The sequence below is a fragment of the Phyllopteryx taeniolatus genome, chromosome 9, assembly GCF_024500385.1.
Source record: "Phyllopteryx taeniolatus isolate TA_2022b chromosome 9, UOR_Ptae_1.2, whole genome shotgun sequence".
NCBI classification, from domain to species: Eukaryota; Metazoa; Chordata; class Actinopteri; order Syngnathiformes; family Syngnathidae; genus Phyllopteryx; species Phyllopteryx taeniolatus.
This window is the reverse complement of record NC_084510.1, coordinates 22,175,394-22,192,109: the sequence shown is the minus strand read 5'-3', so window position 1 is coordinate 22,192,109 and position 16,716 is coordinate 22,175,394. Positions and strand designations below refer to the sequence as shown.

The 16,716-nt window shown below is 39.9% G+C and overlaps 2 protein-coding genes across 8 annotated transcripts in view; one reads left to right on the top strand and one right to left on the bottom strand.

Annotated features, from left to right (window-relative positions):
• camk1a (calcium/calmodulin-dependent protein kinase Ia) overlaps nt 1-8,686 on the bottom strand; it is a 27,368-nt gene extending 18,682 nt beyond the window's left edge. Inside the window, exons 1-3 of one of the 2 annotated variants that reach the window (XM_061786501.1) lie at nt 8,565-8,686; nt 7,809-7,934; nt 4,352-4,470 (exon numbers count right to left, since the gene is read on the bottom strand). In XM_061786501.1, the coding sequence (XP_061642485.1) occupies nt 4,352-4,437 (86 nt within the window). In that variant the 5' untranslated portion in view covers nt 4,438-4,470; nt 7,809-7,934; nt 8,565-8,686. Of the gene's footprint in view, nt 1-4,351; nt 4,471-7,808; nt 7,962-8,564 lie in introns of both variants that reach the window. The other variant, XM_061786502.1, reaches the window with a different exon arrangement.
• pbrm1l (polybromo 1, like) overlaps nt 8,209-16,716 on the top strand; it is a 21,052-nt gene continuing 12,544 nt past the window's right edge. For 4 of the 6 annotated variants that reach the window (XM_061786492.1, XM_061786490.1, XM_061786489.1 and 1 more), the window contains exons 1-15: nt 8,210-8,339; nt 8,585-8,741; nt 8,815-8,912; nt 10,618-10,765; nt 10,882-11,031; nt 11,209-11,325; nt 11,414-11,482; nt 13,049-13,147; nt 13,223-13,308; nt 13,559-13,650; nt 13,752-13,968; nt 14,758-14,899; nt 14,980-15,065; nt 15,155-15,434; nt 15,501-15,606. In XM_061786492.1, coding sequence (XP_061642476.1) covers nt 8,604-8,741; nt 8,815-8,912; nt 10,618-10,765; nt 10,882-11,031; nt 11,209-11,325; nt 11,414-11,482; nt 13,049-13,147; nt 13,223-13,308; nt 13,559-13,650; nt 13,752-13,968; nt 14,758-14,899; nt 14,980-15,065; nt 15,155-15,434; nt 15,501-15,606 — 1,828 coding nt within the window. In that variant the 5' untranslated portion in view covers nt 8,210-8,339; nt 8,585-8,603. Of the gene's footprint in view, nt 8,340-8,584; nt 8,742-8,814; nt 8,913-10,617; nt 10,766-10,881; nt 11,032-11,208; nt 11,326-11,413; nt 11,483-13,048; nt 13,148-13,222; nt 13,309-13,558; nt 13,651-13,751; nt 13,969-14,757; nt 14,900-14,979; nt 15,066-15,154; nt 15,435-15,500; nt 15,607-16,716 lie in introns of those variants that run through there. The other 2 variants (XM_061786494.1, XM_061786493.1) reach the window with 2 other exon arrangements.

Here is a 16,716-nt window from a genome sequence, read left to right as displayed (position 1 = left end):
CTAATATTTGTCAGTAGTGACACTAGCAAATGGGAGCCTGGAGAGCGTGTGCACAGTCACACATTGCTACTGTTGCTGTGAGACAGATGTAATTAAGTCTCCACTTGCTCATTCCTCCTTGGAGACATCACTCTCTGCGGGTTTGCTTCTGAGCATTACATACTGTTATTTGGCATGGCTGAGTTTTACTTAAGAACCTACTGTAGAGCTTTTCAATGCATGACTTGCGAGAAGCATAAATAATGTTGATTATAAAGCCGTATATACTCGATCAGTATCATCCTGACCTGCACTAAACATCACAGGGAAGGTTGTAGATTGCTATTCCTCTGTGTATTGATATGTGCTAATTTTGTTTCTTCACACAGGCCTCATAAAGGCTTATGCTACTGTATAATATCCATCCATCCATTTTCTGAGCCGCTTCTCCTCACTAGGGTCGCGGGCGTGCTGGAGCCTATCCCAGCTGTCATCGGGCAGGAGGCGGGGTACACCCTGAACTGGTTGCCAGCCAATCGCAGGGCACATACAAACAAACAACCATTCGCACTCACAGTCATGCCTACGGGCAATTTAGAGTCTCCAATTCATTCATGTTTTTGGGATGTGGGAGGAAACCGGAGTACCCGGAGAAAACCCACGCAGGCACGGGGAGAACATGCAAACTCCACACAGGCGGGGCCGGGGATTGAACCCGGGTCCTCAGAACTGTGAGGCTGACGCTCTAACCACCGGGTCCTCAGAACTGTGAGGCTGACGCTCTAACCAGTCGGCCACCGTGCCGCCTGTATTATATATATATATATATATATATATATATATATATATATATATATATATATATATATATATATATATATATATATATATATATATATATATATATATATATATATATATATATATATATATATATATATATATATATATATAGGAATTAAAATCATCCACGCCTTCCTGAGTTCCAGACGCTTTTCTGCCAAGAGGCCTGAAATCAGGTCATTCGAATTTCTCGAGCGTATCTAAGTCACAAGCGAAGATCTCCGCCTTCCCTTTCTTCTGCCAAAGCCAGAGCTGTCAACATAACACGTGAGCTCTCACAAGTGGGTCTTCTACACAGAGGCAACCAATCAGAGGAAAGGGGCGGTCCTAGCCAAATATGACAAAGCGGATACAAAACTGGGTTAAACAGAAGTAGCTGTCAGAGGGGCCTTTTCTGGACACAAGGTGTTTTTTGAAATGAAATTGACACTTTCATACTAGGTCAATGTTAAAGAGTCACTCTATAGAGGTCTAAATAGCCAAAATAAGAGACCTTTAAACAATCCCCCAAGCCTTTTGTTGATATTGAGCAATTCTGAATTTTTACCTTTAATATCTATGACAACACCAGGTTTCTTATGACAGCCTGAGGATTTTACAAATATAGGCAAACTATACTACAAGCTTAACTAACTAACTGACTGACTATGTCAACATTAGCAATTGACTAGCTAACTTACTGTGCTAATTCACTAGCTATCTAAAACAACTAATGATGCTAACTGATTAACTATCATAACTGCGAATAAACTATGTAACAAACCAACTTACTAATTATGCTGACAGACTGCATATGCTAACTGACTATTCTAACTGTGCTAATTGAATAGCTACCTAACGAATAATTATCCTAAGTGACTAGTCTAGCTCTGCTAATTGACTAAGTAACTAACCAACTGATTGAGTAATATGCTGACTGACTTTTCTAACTACCCTTGTAACTATGTTAATTGTCTACCAAACTAACTTTGCTGATTGACTGGTTATCCTAATAGTGGTAATTGAACAGCTAACGAACCGACTAACTGGCCAATGTAACAGCTTGATTAGGCATATTATATGAATCGACAAGATAACAAACTACAACTAAGTATGTTGACTGACTGACTGCTCTTGTTGACTTTTTAACTAACCAACTAACAATGATAACTAAGTGACTCTGCTAGTCGACTGCTTAACTAACCTTAACGAACTGAGTGACTCTCTCAACTATAGTAACTGTATTGAGCACACTGAACATTGATGGCTCAACGGGCCCCAAGCCAAAGTGAGACACGGGCAGTGCATCAACACTAATGATTATGCATTGTCTTTTGACTGCAGTGTGTTCGCGTGACGGCGAACACGCGACACAAGCGTCTTCCTGTCTCCTCCAAAAAAATGAGGACGCTTTGTCCTGACACCCGTCTGAGCCACAAACTGTGAGGATTAGCCAGAATTGAATATAATATTTCAACATAAATCTATTAACCTCACGTGCTGAATTCCTGTAAGAGCTTCTCTGTAATCTTCTCCCCCAAGCCCGTAAGGAGCTTTTCATCGACACGTTCATGCCAGGTCCGGCAACACTGACAATTTGACTACAAATACAATCTGTATTATATAACCTGTTACTGTAAATTACATAGATTTAAGTTTCTCTGAAATTGAAGTGGAAATGCCACAGCTCGTGTCATTAAATGAAACAGTAAACCGGCACTCAGTAGACACAAGATGTTATGTTCTGTGCCATTTTGATGATGGGGTGGAGTGTTACATTCTTGTTGTGATGGGGAAAAAATTGTTCTACAGTAAAAATGCTAACCGCCTATGCTAACCAACATACTGATTGACAGACAAGCTATGCTACAATCTAACTATGCTACAAGGCTAGCTATGTAACTGACTATGGTCATGTATGATACAAGGCTGTGATCAGTTTAGTACTTTCAAATTATACTATTCTAACTATTAAGTAATAATAATTATAATAATAACAATAAATAATAATCATAATTCATTTATAGATGCCTTTATGGCACTCAAGTTCCTACAAACATTGTTAAAAAACTCAAGCAATGCAATAAAAATAACAGAACATAAAATCAATCAATCAATTAAAATGGCAAATTATATTGGAAACGTTAAAGTGAGGCGGCACGGTGGATGACTGGTTAGAGCGTCAGCCTCACAGTTCTGAGGGCCCGGGTTCAATCCCCGACCCCGCCTGTGTGGAGTTTGCATGTTCTCCCCGTGCCTGCGTGGGTTATCTCCGGGCACTCCGGTTTCCTCCCACATCCCAAAAACATGCATTAATTGGAGACTCTAAATTGCCTGTAGGTGTGACTGTGAGTGCGAATGGTTGTTTGTTTGTATGTGCCCTGCGATTGGCTGGCAACCAGTTCAGGGTGTACCCTGCCTCCTGCCCGATGACAGCTGGGATAGGCTCCAGCACGCCCGCGACCCAAGTGAGGAGAAGCGGCTCAGAAAATGGATGGATGGATGGACGTTAAAATGAATAGGCAGTCCGGAATAGGTATGTCTTGAGTTTGGATTTGAGAAGGGTGAATGAGTCTGTGACTGGTGTTATCCAGTCCCACGTATGATGATTCATTAGCTAATGTACCAGATTTGTTAACTATGCTAATTGATTAACTAATTAACTAACCGACTAACTGACTAACTGTGATTTTGACTAACCTCTTTAGCAATGACCTAAAGCTCAGTAACTATCGTACCGATACTAATTGTCTTGCTCACTAATTAACTCATTACACTAGAAAAACGAACTATTATTATTGACTAATTGCTCCAGTTAACTGTTTGTCTAATTGACTATGGTGAGTAGTTATTCTCTGTTAATTGACTAGCTACCTTAACTAACCAATTAAATGATTATGTAGATGGTCAAAGTAACTAAATGTGCTAACTGATTGAGTGCTGGTTGACTGTTTGACCAACTGACAAACTTTGATAAATAATTAGTTTATTGATTAGCTAAATACCCAATAAACTGACTATGGTAATAGACAAACTAACTAACCAACGTATACTTGCAATAACTGACTGTGCTAGTTAACTGTTTGACTAACTATGGAGACTAACTAATTATGCTAACAGTCAAACTAACTGCTAACTGACTGACTGTGCCAACTTACTCCCTCTCCTTACTATGCTAATTGACTGGCTAACTATGCTAACTGAGTGGATATCCAAACTTTGCTTATTCCACTAGCTAGCCAAACAACTGATCATTGGACAGTGTACAGGAAGTAGAATGGGAATAAAAATAACTACTGTAAACTAGCAACTCGGTTGAGAAGCAAACAGCAGTCTACAGTGCTCCTTTTCAAACATCACACACCGATCGGACTCAAATGCATAACACAAGTCACTGAAGATTCAAATCATGGTCCTTTGTTCACAAAATGTTTGTCAGCATCGGCTGAGAGTCCTAATTAAGAGTCAATATCAACACCATGTTTTCAGTTATACTTTTCCCAGGGTCCCACTTTGCAGCCTTTAGTGTGACAAGGGTGCTCCAACTTACGTCCCCAGCACTTCTTTGAAGTCATAATGTTCTTTAATGTCGGATGTCTTCTTCTTCCATCCGTTGCCGTCCTCTCCTAGAGGCATCCTGTCGCGCTGATGGGATGCGCCACACTACAGCTGCGAGGAGACAAGACAAGCAGTGTGCACAATTCATTTGTTAGGCCTCGCAAAACAAAGCACATGCTGAAATGCTGACTTTTTGTCAGATACAATGCGAAAGCATTATGGCACAGGTTGGAATAAGTATGGGGCTTTTACTTGAATAGTGCGGTGGCATACAATGTCCATAATTATATTTGGACTCCAGAGAGTATGCTGCCTGCACAGTCTGTAAAAATAGATCCATTACTTCACTTAGCCTGATGTGATTAATGCTTAGTGCAGCTCATGTTTGACTCTACTGAATGACAATGAGACGATACTATCCATCTGTTTTCTGTTTTAACGCTTGTCCTCATTAGGCTTGCAGGTAAACTGGACCCTATCCAAGCTGACTTTGGCCTAGAAAAGTGTGGTACACCCTGGATTGGTCGCCAGCCAATCGCTGGGAACATATATACAACCACTGAAACTATAATTAAAACCTATGAACAATTTATAGTCATCAATGTACTTGCATGTTTTTGGAATGTGGGCGGAAGTTGGAATAAGCAAAGAACACAAGGATGGGGAGAACAAACAAACTCTACACAGGAGGACCTGAGCTGAGATTCAAACTCAAAACCTCTCGACTGTGATGCAGACGTGCTAACCAACAAGGTCATCTTCCATTCAGCCAACCATTTTCTATACTGCTTGCCCTTATATAGGTCATGGGTGAACCGGAATCTGTTGGATATAATATCGTTGTCACTGCTTTAAACATCACTTATGCAATATTTTATCACGCTTGAGCAACTATCAACATATTTTGTACTAGCGAAGGCTGCAAATGTGTCGAGTAAAGTACCCATGCATCTCCTGACTGGAAATTACAGAGATTACAGATTACAGATTGAAATTCCCCATGGTTTGTGGGCAGGGTGACACAAATGAAAAGAGACAGATCCCGGAATATGACAAAATCATCTGGTGAGATGTGCACTGTACCACTTGCTATATGACTGCTTGTTCCTTACTACAAAGTTGAATTTATTTCTCGGCCTGATTATTGACTCCTTCCACGGGCTTATCAACAAAAGAACTAGGAAAAACTACAAGTCTATCCGTGTTGACTTGAAGTGAGATCAGCACGGCCCACCCAAACCCTGGGCTGGTTGCCCGTCAATCGCAGGGCACATATAGTTAAACAACCCTTCAGAATCATGTTTACATCTATGGACACTTTTAGAGTCTTCATTCAACTAACATGCATGTTTTGGGGACGTGGAAGGAAGCTGGAGTACCTGGGGCGGGGGGAAACAACAACACGCAAGCAAGGGGAAAACATGAGAACTCCACACATGACAGCTGGAGCTGAGATTTAATTTCAGTTTAGTATACTTTATTGTCCGAAGGGAAACGTGTCTTGTAGAGAGGTTAAAATGTCAATTAAGACAGTTCATAAACTGTGTGAACTATAGAATATTATAATATTATTATTATATATTATATATCAGTTATTCTCAGCTTGTGCGTCGGGACCCAAAAGTGGGTCACGGACAGCTAGTAATTAGTATTCGTATTCTGATTTTTTTCAGTACAGTATAGAGGCGTAGCAAGTTCCCACATGGAACAGTGACAATAAATTTTACTTCCTTACGCTGTACCCACTAGTTTACTTCGCAAACAAATACAGTGCACCTCAACCTTTGGCTAGTAGACGTCACGGCAAGCAATAGGCTTTTGGTGGTACGTCAAACTCATTCGACAAATCCGTGTATAAAAATATGTACGTCTTTTCAGAGGTGATTTTCAAACAAGAACATTTCTTTATTGCGCTTCACTTTTATAAAAGGGGGTCACGACTTTGCGACCATAGAAAAACATGGGTCTCAGGGTAAGAACAGTTGAGAACCACTGTTATATATTATTATTATTACAAAATAATACAACGAATTGTGAGAAAGACATGCTACCCAGAAGGTCAAGGTAGTATTTTCCACACGAATGTTCCCGTTTCCTCCCACATCCTAAAAACGATCCATGTAAGGTTCATTGAAGATTCTTCATAGGTATGAATGTGTGCGTCAATGGTTGTTTGTCAAAATCTTCCCGCGACTGGCTGCTGACCAGTCCAGGGTCGATCTTAGCTCTCTCACCTAAATTCACCTGGGATAGGCGCACAAGTTCACCTGTGACCCCAATAAGGACAAAAAGAAAATGGAATGGATGGAAATACTACTACTGAAATTATTCTGAAAGCCCCAAAAAAATTATGTTTGCTCTTGATGATCAATCAAATAGATTGCAGCATTTTATCACAAATGGTGACACATAAATCCAAATTGTTCTAATTAGAATCATAACAATATTTGAGGCAGCAATGAATGGGCCCTTGTGTAACAGATGCCAGGTAGCTTAGCTGTGGGACAGTTGAGTAAACTTCAACCTTAATAATCACAATCACTGCCATTGACGGCTTTAGCAGTCAAATATCCATGTTAACTGGGAAGGCTGGCAGTGAATGACTTTTAGTAGCCATACTGGTCAGTGGGTTGGTAGTCTGTCTTGGCTAGTGCGCTCGACTCTCAAGCAGATGTGGGGTCGCGAGTTCGAGTGCGGCCGTGTGCAGGGCTGATCCACGTACGTAGGATGACCAACGTTACACTTGCACACCCTTTTACATGGCAAAATTGGCGAATCCTCGAAATGACCATCAACGTTTCACGCAATTCTGAGCCCACAATATGTTTTTTAGATTGGGGTTCATTTGGGCTCATTCAAAAAGAAAAAATGGGCTGAAACACTACCTTCTGGTCCAGGTGATCAGCGGAGCCCTATGGCAGGAGACCGGCATGTAGAAATATTAAACGCCTACACTGTCTGTTTTACATGTCTTCAAGAGCTACCAAAGATGAAAATATCCGATGTTTAGGCTTCATTCGTGTTTTCATACATCATATTTGTATAAATAAATGATATAAATGTATTTGACTTTTGTCCGAAGACACCAGTGATAAAGAAAACTAAATGCACGGTCAGTGCAGGGGATGATGACAGCATTATAATGTCAATTTGGAGCTTCTAAATAAAAGATCAACCGTAATAAATCATTGCAATTTTTTTTAATTAAGCTGTAATGCATTGATAGCTAAAGAGCTTCAATAAAAATGAGTTTGGGACCGATAGACATATTTGTGCAAAAATACAATTGTGCTTGTGAGCGTGCGGAAAGCAAAATGCACTGTGGGTGTACTGCACCATTCAAGGATGTGACACGCAAAGCCAGATCGCATCGTTAGGTTCATTCACACGGGTGTCATAATCGAACACTCTGTATTTTGCATTCATAAAAGATGTGGAATAAAACATACCTAAATGGCGATCTGTGCCCGGGGTTGTGCGCTCCTTGCCTCCGGGAGAGATGTGCTGCTGCTGGCCGGGCTTGTGCGCAGCGCCGCTCCGCTGTGCGCCTCCTGACGTCAAAGACGAGCGCACGTCTGCGGATGGAGTGCGGCATGAAATCACTTTGAATGGGGAGGAAAGTGATATAATGTGGTGTCAATTAAAAATGAGCACTATTATTGAGAGTATTTGCGTTCAAAATTATATCACGTAAGAAAATGAATATAGCAATAACTCAAACCATGAAGTTATTCAGTAAAGTTGTTGTTATATGTTATAAGGTATATTTTTTCTACTCTTTTAAATCACGCGATTGTTGTGTGGCTTGAATGTGGTTGCAGTACCGTTCCCAACCTGTAGAGGGAGCCACCGCCCATTTATGGTGGCCCACCATACAAACAAACAAGCTCAACTTCCGGGCTGGAGTTTTCAAACACTGGCTAGCTAGCCGCTAGTATAGCTTAGCTCAGGGAATTACTGCTGTCTTCTCTCTGTTCGCGGTAGGTTTGTTTTGGTGTAAATCCGCTTTATTTAACAGTGATATACAGTATGGCAACATATTCTCTTGTTAGTAAGGCTAGCGGGAGTAAACATGCTAACGAGCTAGTTGCTTTGTTTCATGCATGCAAGTGATGCTAATGCTAAGCGACTGTGTTTGGACTCGAACCACTATTCTTGTCCCTTTACTTAAATGAAAATACTTGTATAGTTGATACAAAGTGGACCTGCTTTCTTTGTTATGTAGCACGTCGTTAAGCCCATCAATGTCGAGCGCGAAGAGGAGAAGAGCTACTTCACCCGCCAGCAGTGTGAGCGGAGGAGGGGACCTCGACGACGTTTCCTCTACTCATGGAAGTGGTCGCAAAAGAAAATGGGCTTCCAGTGTTCCACCTGTAGATACGGTAAATGGTTTGGAGACGAGGTATTTGATGCTTTCTCCGGTGCTAACAACGCTAATTTATGTCTGTCGTCTAGATTGCTATATGCCATGAGCTGTTCAACGCTGTCAGGGACTACAAGGATGATCAAGGGAGAAACCTCAGTGAACATTTTCTTAGGGTGCCAAAGAGAAGGTATGTATAGTGGTTTCGCTTGTATAGTGCTTTTCCACAATCAAAGGACTCAAATATCATTCATCTACTGATGACACATTATCAGAGCAAACTTATTTTTGCTTAACTGACATGATCTCTGGGGTTTATTTTTGTACCTAGGGATGTCTGATACCACATTTTTTTCAGACCAATACCAGTATTCACTCTCTTGAGTACTTACCGATACAGAGTATCAATACAACTCGTACTTTTGATGCATAAAATTTCAATTAACACAATGATAAAAGATAACTGTGAGCTAAGACCTTTCTTTCTGATGCACATGATGATTTGCCGATTTGTCATACCACCGCATAGTAGTGCAAAATGCTGGCGAGGAGAACTTACTCAATGTCTGATTATTTTTTTTTTATTATTTTTTTTTTGTTTGTTTGTTTTTTTGCGAAGTATCAGCGGCTAGTATCTGTATAGGGAGGCTAATCGCAGAATGTGCGGGTCTGAGTTGTTGAGTTGATTGTTCAGTTCACTCGGTGTGTGGTGGCCTTAAGAATATGTTGGATATTTTGTTTTTAGTAGGAACAGATGTAAAACTGGTCTGTGCCATATTTAGGTTTTTCTCAAACTATATTCACAGCAATCAGTAAACATCATATCTTCCTCCAGATAATATCAATCAAAAATGGACATTATTATTTGAAAAGGCAATTTCCTTCTATATACAGATTAAGTACAGTTGGAACCTCTATGGAACAGACTAATAGGGGCGGGGGGGTCGTCCGATATAGCAGATTGTCCGTTACATTGAAGCACTTTTTAATAAAAAAAAAAAATTAAAAAAATTTGAGGCCATATTCACCCATATTACTGTACAGTACCAAATTATTGTTTTGTAGGTTTTTTTCCCCGTGGCCTTAAACGCCCACTACACTACAAAGTTATTGTAAATGCTGGTGTCTTTGGTCTTGCTGACATTGTTGACCTACAGCACTCATAATAGGCGAGTCGCTTTTATGAATCTCAAGGAATTTGTGTGCTTCCTAATGGCTTGACAAAAAAAAAGAACTCTCTCTCTCTCTCTCTCTCTCTCTCACTCACACTCACACGTAGGGAGTCTATGTACAATAGATATTGCCATCATTACATGGCCGCCACCTCAATGCCACACATTCAACATGGCAGGCACGGGAGGCATGCAGGTAAGGGAGTGCTTAATTTTCAGTCATCCCATCTTTTGTGGTCATGTTCCAAAAACAGCAGCAAAAAGTTACAATGCTCAAACGCCAGATGCCCCCACCCAAAAACAAGTTTTTCCATAGTATAAACCCCAAATTACCCTCCCACACTCTCAACAAATTGTAGACACACACGCATGAATAAATATACACGCAGTAAGTCGGTGTACTGACCAGTGAAGACGTAAAAATTGTGTGGATTATTATTATCTGATGATTTTATGCAAACAATGAGTGATAGGCTTCGGGTGCCCCAATATAGTGGACAAATTTGCAGCGAAAAATACATCCGTTCCGATTACAAATCGGCGGGTAGCCTGGGCCGTAAAGTGTGACCCACGAGATACCGGGCGATTAATCTACGGTATATATTTTGCCTTTTTAAGCAGAAATCGTATTCATGCTTAATTTTGTGTGAGCAACTCATTCAGACCAAAGACAGACAATAGTTTTGAAGATCATGCTAATAGTGTGCTCACTTTATTCTCCAGAAACCTGCCTGATTACTATGAGGTGGTGTCCCAGCCTATAGACATGACAAAAATTCAGCATAAGATGAAGTCAGAAGATTATCAAGAGGTGGAGCAGCTCACTGCAGACTTCCAGCTCATGTTCAACAATACCAAATCATTTTACAAGGTACGAAATATATGAACTCTCTTTTCCTCTCTTAGTAGCCTTAATTATAAAATTTCCAGTGACTGTTATTAGTGTTGTTGTGGTTCCTAAAATTATGATTCTTCTCATCAATCTAGAGAGACAGTGGGGAGTATCAAGCTGCCAGCAAGCTGTGGATTATCTATTTGCAGACTAGAAATGACTTTTTGCAAAGCGGAGATGGAGAAGACGACGACGACGATGGGGACGAGATGATGGATAACCCGGGAGTGTCAACGGAAGATGAGGTCACTGTGGTGACATACAGTATTGTTATTACCTTTTCAGCCTGGTATCATCTGCATGTATGCACTGTTAAAGTTGAAAGCAACCATACATTTCTCATTAAAATAGGTGTGTCATATAAGACAGAGCCCCAGACCAGCCAATCGCAATAACATTTATTTTTTATGGTGGTCACTCAGGCGTCCTCCAGCAGCTTAAAGGAAGTGTTAGAGCAACTTCTAGCGGCGGTGGTTTTGTACACTGATCCCTCAGGTCACGTGGTCAGTAAACTCTTTGAGAAATTGCCTTCCAAAATGGTAAGTATTGATTAAATCCTAAAATGATGATTCTCTTACTCACTAAATGTAATTGCAGTCTCTCATGCTTTTATAAATTATTTGATAGCATTACCCAGACTACTACGCTGTTATAAAGGACCCCATAGATCTGAGAACCATTGCTCAAAGAATACAGGTAGGTACATCAGAATCAGATTCAGAATCATCTTTATTTGCCAAGTATGTCCAAAAAAAACACACAAGGAATTTGTCTCCGGTAATTGGAGCCGCTCTAGTACGCCAACACTTTTGAGACATAAAGACATTGAGAAAAACAGTCACTGAGCAATAAATTGTTGCTAGTTATCTGGTAATGATACATTTGCACTATTTATCCAAAAGGTGGTGGCTTCCACACTAATAGATGCCGCACCTTAATTATATTTCAGTGGGTCAAATTTAATATACAAATATCAGAATTCAGAAAGAGAGTGAAATAAATCCACCCTTATGTAGGTGAATTATTTTACAAAGGGGTCCTCCGTTGACCCGCAGTGAGTCGGAATGCGGCTTTGACCCGCCGCACACCGAGTGACGTGGCTAAACCAGACTGAAATGTCACGCAGTGTGCGTCGTTTTTCTGCTAGATTTCATGAGTGGCCAGCCGGTGCTCACGAATTTGGTACGATTTGAAATTCGAATCACAATTGAACGAAATGCTGTGTTGCATCAAACAATTTTCACAACAAAAAATGTTTTAGAGTATGGCGCCAGATGCAGTCAGCTGCTGCCAAGCCATCCCTAAACAGAATCACAGTATGTTGTACAATAATTAATAAATTCCTGTGTACCTGAGCCTAAAAAGCAAAGCATGGCAAGTCTCGGTTTTCCGAAATACTCGCGTGTCCTCAATGAATGTGGCGATCATTGCCAACAGCCTGTCAAATATCCACACTCACTCGATTTCTAGCCCGTTTCCTCACTTTGTATTATTATAATATACAGTTGAATATCTACATACACTAATATAAAAGACACATACCCTTTTTTTTCCCTGACTGTTTGATATGAAATCAACCTAAACGTTTCCTGTTTAGGTGAATTAGGATTATGAAAATAATTTCTGTTTGCTAAAGAATAAGAATTACATTTTAATACTGTACAGGGTGTCATATGAAATACTATGTATATCTGAGGATCTACATGTCCTAAATATAATTGAATAGGCTTTATTTTGAAAAATACATGATTTGTTATAAAAATTCCAACAGCATAGTCAAATGGATATAGATTATAGCACCAATTTCACAAAGTTTTACAAATGTTCAATATATGCACTGCCTTTGGCGCGACACATTATAGCGGTAGTCCAGCTCCTACAAAACATGCTGTATCATGTCTTACATAACATTCTACAACGCCTCAGTGATTCTTTGCTTGATTTCCTCTAGGCTTGTTGTCAAGTCAGGTTTTTCGACTGAGTTTGACCATATTCTAACATACAAAATGCCTTTTCATTGCTAGTAAATGTCATTATTTGCACTAACGAAAAATAAAACTTAGTTTTTACACATAAAATGAAAATTTGACATTTAAGTGAGAATTGGTTATATTATTAGACTCAAGAAATATTTTTGGGGGGGACTCCGTGTATATTCGTAATCATACCCTAGCCCTAATAGATGCCTGGTACTCTGCAGTTAAATACATTACAAAAATCATGATTACTTTTTTTTAAACATAATTTTTCATTTTTGCTCAGATGGGATACTACAAAAGTGTCAGTGCCATGGGAAAGGACATTGACCTCATGGCCAAAAATGCCAAAACATACAATGAACCTGGATCTCAGGTTTTTAAGGTATGTCATCTTTAGTGAACTCTTCAGGGATATAACAAGCCAGTTTCTGTATCTACTTGTTGTGTCATATTGTAGGATGCAAACACCATTAAGAAAGTGTTTATTCAGAAGAAAACTGACCTGGAACACGCTGAACCCACTAAATCGAGTCTTCGCATCAGGTAATTGTGTTTTTATTATTTGTTCTTAAACAATAACAACACAATAGTTCTGTCTTAAAAAAAAATCCTGTAATATGTTAGACAGAAAGCAAGAATGCACAATAATGCAATGCAACTATCTTGGAATATCACAGCACTTTCGTAGCATCCAATCAGAGTCTGAGACTGGCTTTTCCTTTAAAGTGTATGAATCAGTGTTGTGGCGTAAGTGTGTGGTCCACGCTTTTTCTTCTTCTCTTCCATTATTAAGAAATCGCAGATCTGGTCAGGGAGATCGACTTTCTGGCGTCGGCGTAGCTCTCCAGTACGGCTCAGAGAGTGAGGATGACCCTGTGCTTTCCGGTAAGCGTCGTTAAGGACTACCGACTGTAAAAAAAAAAAAAAAAAAAAAAAAAAAAAAAAAAGGGGGGGGGGAAACATCCAACCATTTCAGTGTTTCGCAGGCTCTGTGTGCTATGACGAAGGTGAGTCGGAGGCTGAGAGTCAGAGTTCTAGCATGGAGATGAGCAATCCCATCTTCCAGCTGTACGAAGCTGTGCGAGGCGCGAGGAACAGCCAGGGCCAGCTGTTTTCTGAACCCTTCCAGAATCTGCCCTCTCGCAAGGAATATCCCGACTATTACCAGCAGATTAAACAGACCATTTGTCTGCAGCAAATCAGGTAGAGATTGTAGAGGCATTTAGAAGAATGTTACGAAAAGGCTCGCACAGAACTAGTGGTGCCTTGACTTATGAGTTTAATTCATTCCATGACAAAGCTCGTAACTCAAATCCCTTGTATTGCAATTAACTTTACCCGTTGTAAATGGAAATGACATTAATCCCTTCCAGCGCACCCCCCCAAAAAAATCACAATTATTTTGTTGTTTTAATAAAGAAAAATAGCACTGTATTATAAAATATAAATATGAGAACATAATAAGAGTGTAAATGTATGAAAATAAAATGAGAATGTAAAGAAACTGATTTTATGAAGTGTCATTAAAGGAAAAGACTCACGCACGCACACGCTGTAGTACATTTGCGTGTTGTGCCTTTAAATGGCGAGGCCTACCTAGAGAGTGCCTTGTAGCGCTCTGTCTCTGTCTTTCACTTCTTTCTTTTCGCTTTCTACTCTCTCCACTGCACGGTGACCCCCCATAGTGATGACTGAGGAGAGCTTACCTAGTAGCGAGACTTCAGCGGACGCAGCGCACACTTTCCTGAAAAGCACTATCATTTTCCCCTTCCATAATTGAAGTTATTGCACACAAGTCAAGGCGAGAAGTGTTTTTCATACAAATATTTACTGTAATTGTGACTTTACTACTGCATTAGTGTAGGTTAGTGTTCGACTACAGAGCTTTCCGACTACAAATTCTGCTGTATGAACCGAACTCGGTCGTAAACCAAGGATCCCCTGTACATGTTTTTTTGTCCGTCCTTTGGTGGCATTTTCTTTTAATTCTAGGACAAAGATGAAGAACGGTGAATATGAAAATGTGGAACAAATGGATGCCGACCTCACTTTGATGTTTGAGAATGCAAAGCAATACAACATGCCCAACTCAAGCATTTATAAACGGGCCCTCAGGCTTCAGCAGATTTTGCAGGTAATAATGTGTTTTATTTTATTGTGCTACATTTCATTTTGCACAATTTCGTAATCATTTAGAGTGCTGCCTTTCTTCAGGCAAAAAAGAGGGAACTTCTGAGAAGAGATGATGAGGATGGCGACAGTCTGCTGTCATCTGATGCAGGCAGCACCAAGAGAAAAAGGTATTAAGGTTTTCTACCCGCCTCTCCTGTTTAACTTTTGGTGTGGTGTGTTACTATTTTCTCATTTGATTCCCTTCCCATTTTTGAAGCCACAAGAAAAATATAAAAAAGAACCGAATGAAAGCCCTGTACGCTGCAGTGACGGATGCCAGGGAGGTGGGCACCAGTCGCCGCCTTTGCGATCTTTTTATGGTCAAGCCGTCCAAGAAGGACTACCCCGACTACTATAAGGTTATCCTGGAACCCATGGACCTAAAGACAATTGAGCACAACGTTCGCACTGAGCGCTACGCCACGGAGGACGCGCTGATGGATGACATGAAGTTGATGTTCCGCAACGCCCGCCATTATAATGAGGAAGGATCTCAGGTAGAAAATATCCATCGCAATGTCGTCTTTACTATCTTTAAAGACTCCTTTTGTCTGTCAATGTAGGTATACAATGATGCTGACATCCTGGAGAAGATCCTTAAAGATAAACGCAAGGAGCTGGGGCAGCCACCTGAAGAGGGAGATGTGGGTTCTCCCAAACTAAAACAGAGTAGGTTTTTTTTTTTTTTTTTTGGGGTCTTAATCCAGACGTGGTAGCATGGTAAATGACCCTTTAGCTGTGAAAATAGTTTCACATAATTAACTCGATGAAGGAGCGCATCTTTTTTTTTTTTTTTTAATTATTTAAAAAAAATTTCCTCAACATAAGGTAAACTATTCCTTTTATTGGTATCACTGTGGTAATATGTATACTGTACAGTACTGTAAAACAGGGGTCACCAGCAAGCCCCAAGGACCACATGAGTAGCTTGCTGGCCTGTTCTGAAAATAGCTCACCAGTTATGGGACATTGTGATTTCCTAGTAGTTTTGTAGAAATGATCATTTGAAAATGTTAAAAATTGTATATCAGAGACTTATACAAATAGTGTTACATATTGATATCTGTTTCCGACCTTTGTTAAATCATCGTTGATAATTATTGTAGGAAATCATTATCACTATCAGTCTTCAATATAATTAATTATTCATGAAAACATATAATTAAATGTAATTTGAGCAAATTTGCTCTTTCAGAAGTATGTATCAAACTGGTAGCCCGAGGCATTAATCAGTATCCAAGAAGTGGCTCTCAGTTTCAAAACGGTTGTTGGCCCCTGGTGTAAAAAAAATTATCAAGTCAGCTAAATTTGCATTTCAATCGCATTCTGAAGATAGCACTGTTTTGGACCATTGGATGTAGTTTAACCGTTTCTGTTTCGATTAACCTGCATTATTTATATTAATGGTGAAGTTGTCCACTCTTTTTAGCCATTCAGTTTTGATAATATAACTGGGTTAAAAACACCTTTTACCAAACAGCATGTATGCAAAGCCAGAATCTAATGTAATATTGGCGGCAATTTAAATGTAACTTAACTATGTCCAGACACTTAATTTGTGTCAAATCTCATTCAATCGTATCTAGCGGTGGAGGAGCACAATAATGGTAAAGACCTCGAAATCAAAGTGTAGAAAAGCAGAACGTAAGTGGAGGAAAACTAAACTCCAAATTGACTTTTAGTGAAAAAATACAATGCATCAGGTTAAATATCAGCACAAATCAACAAAATGATAAAATATTACATCTGAAACCACCCAGGAAAAAACTATTACCATGT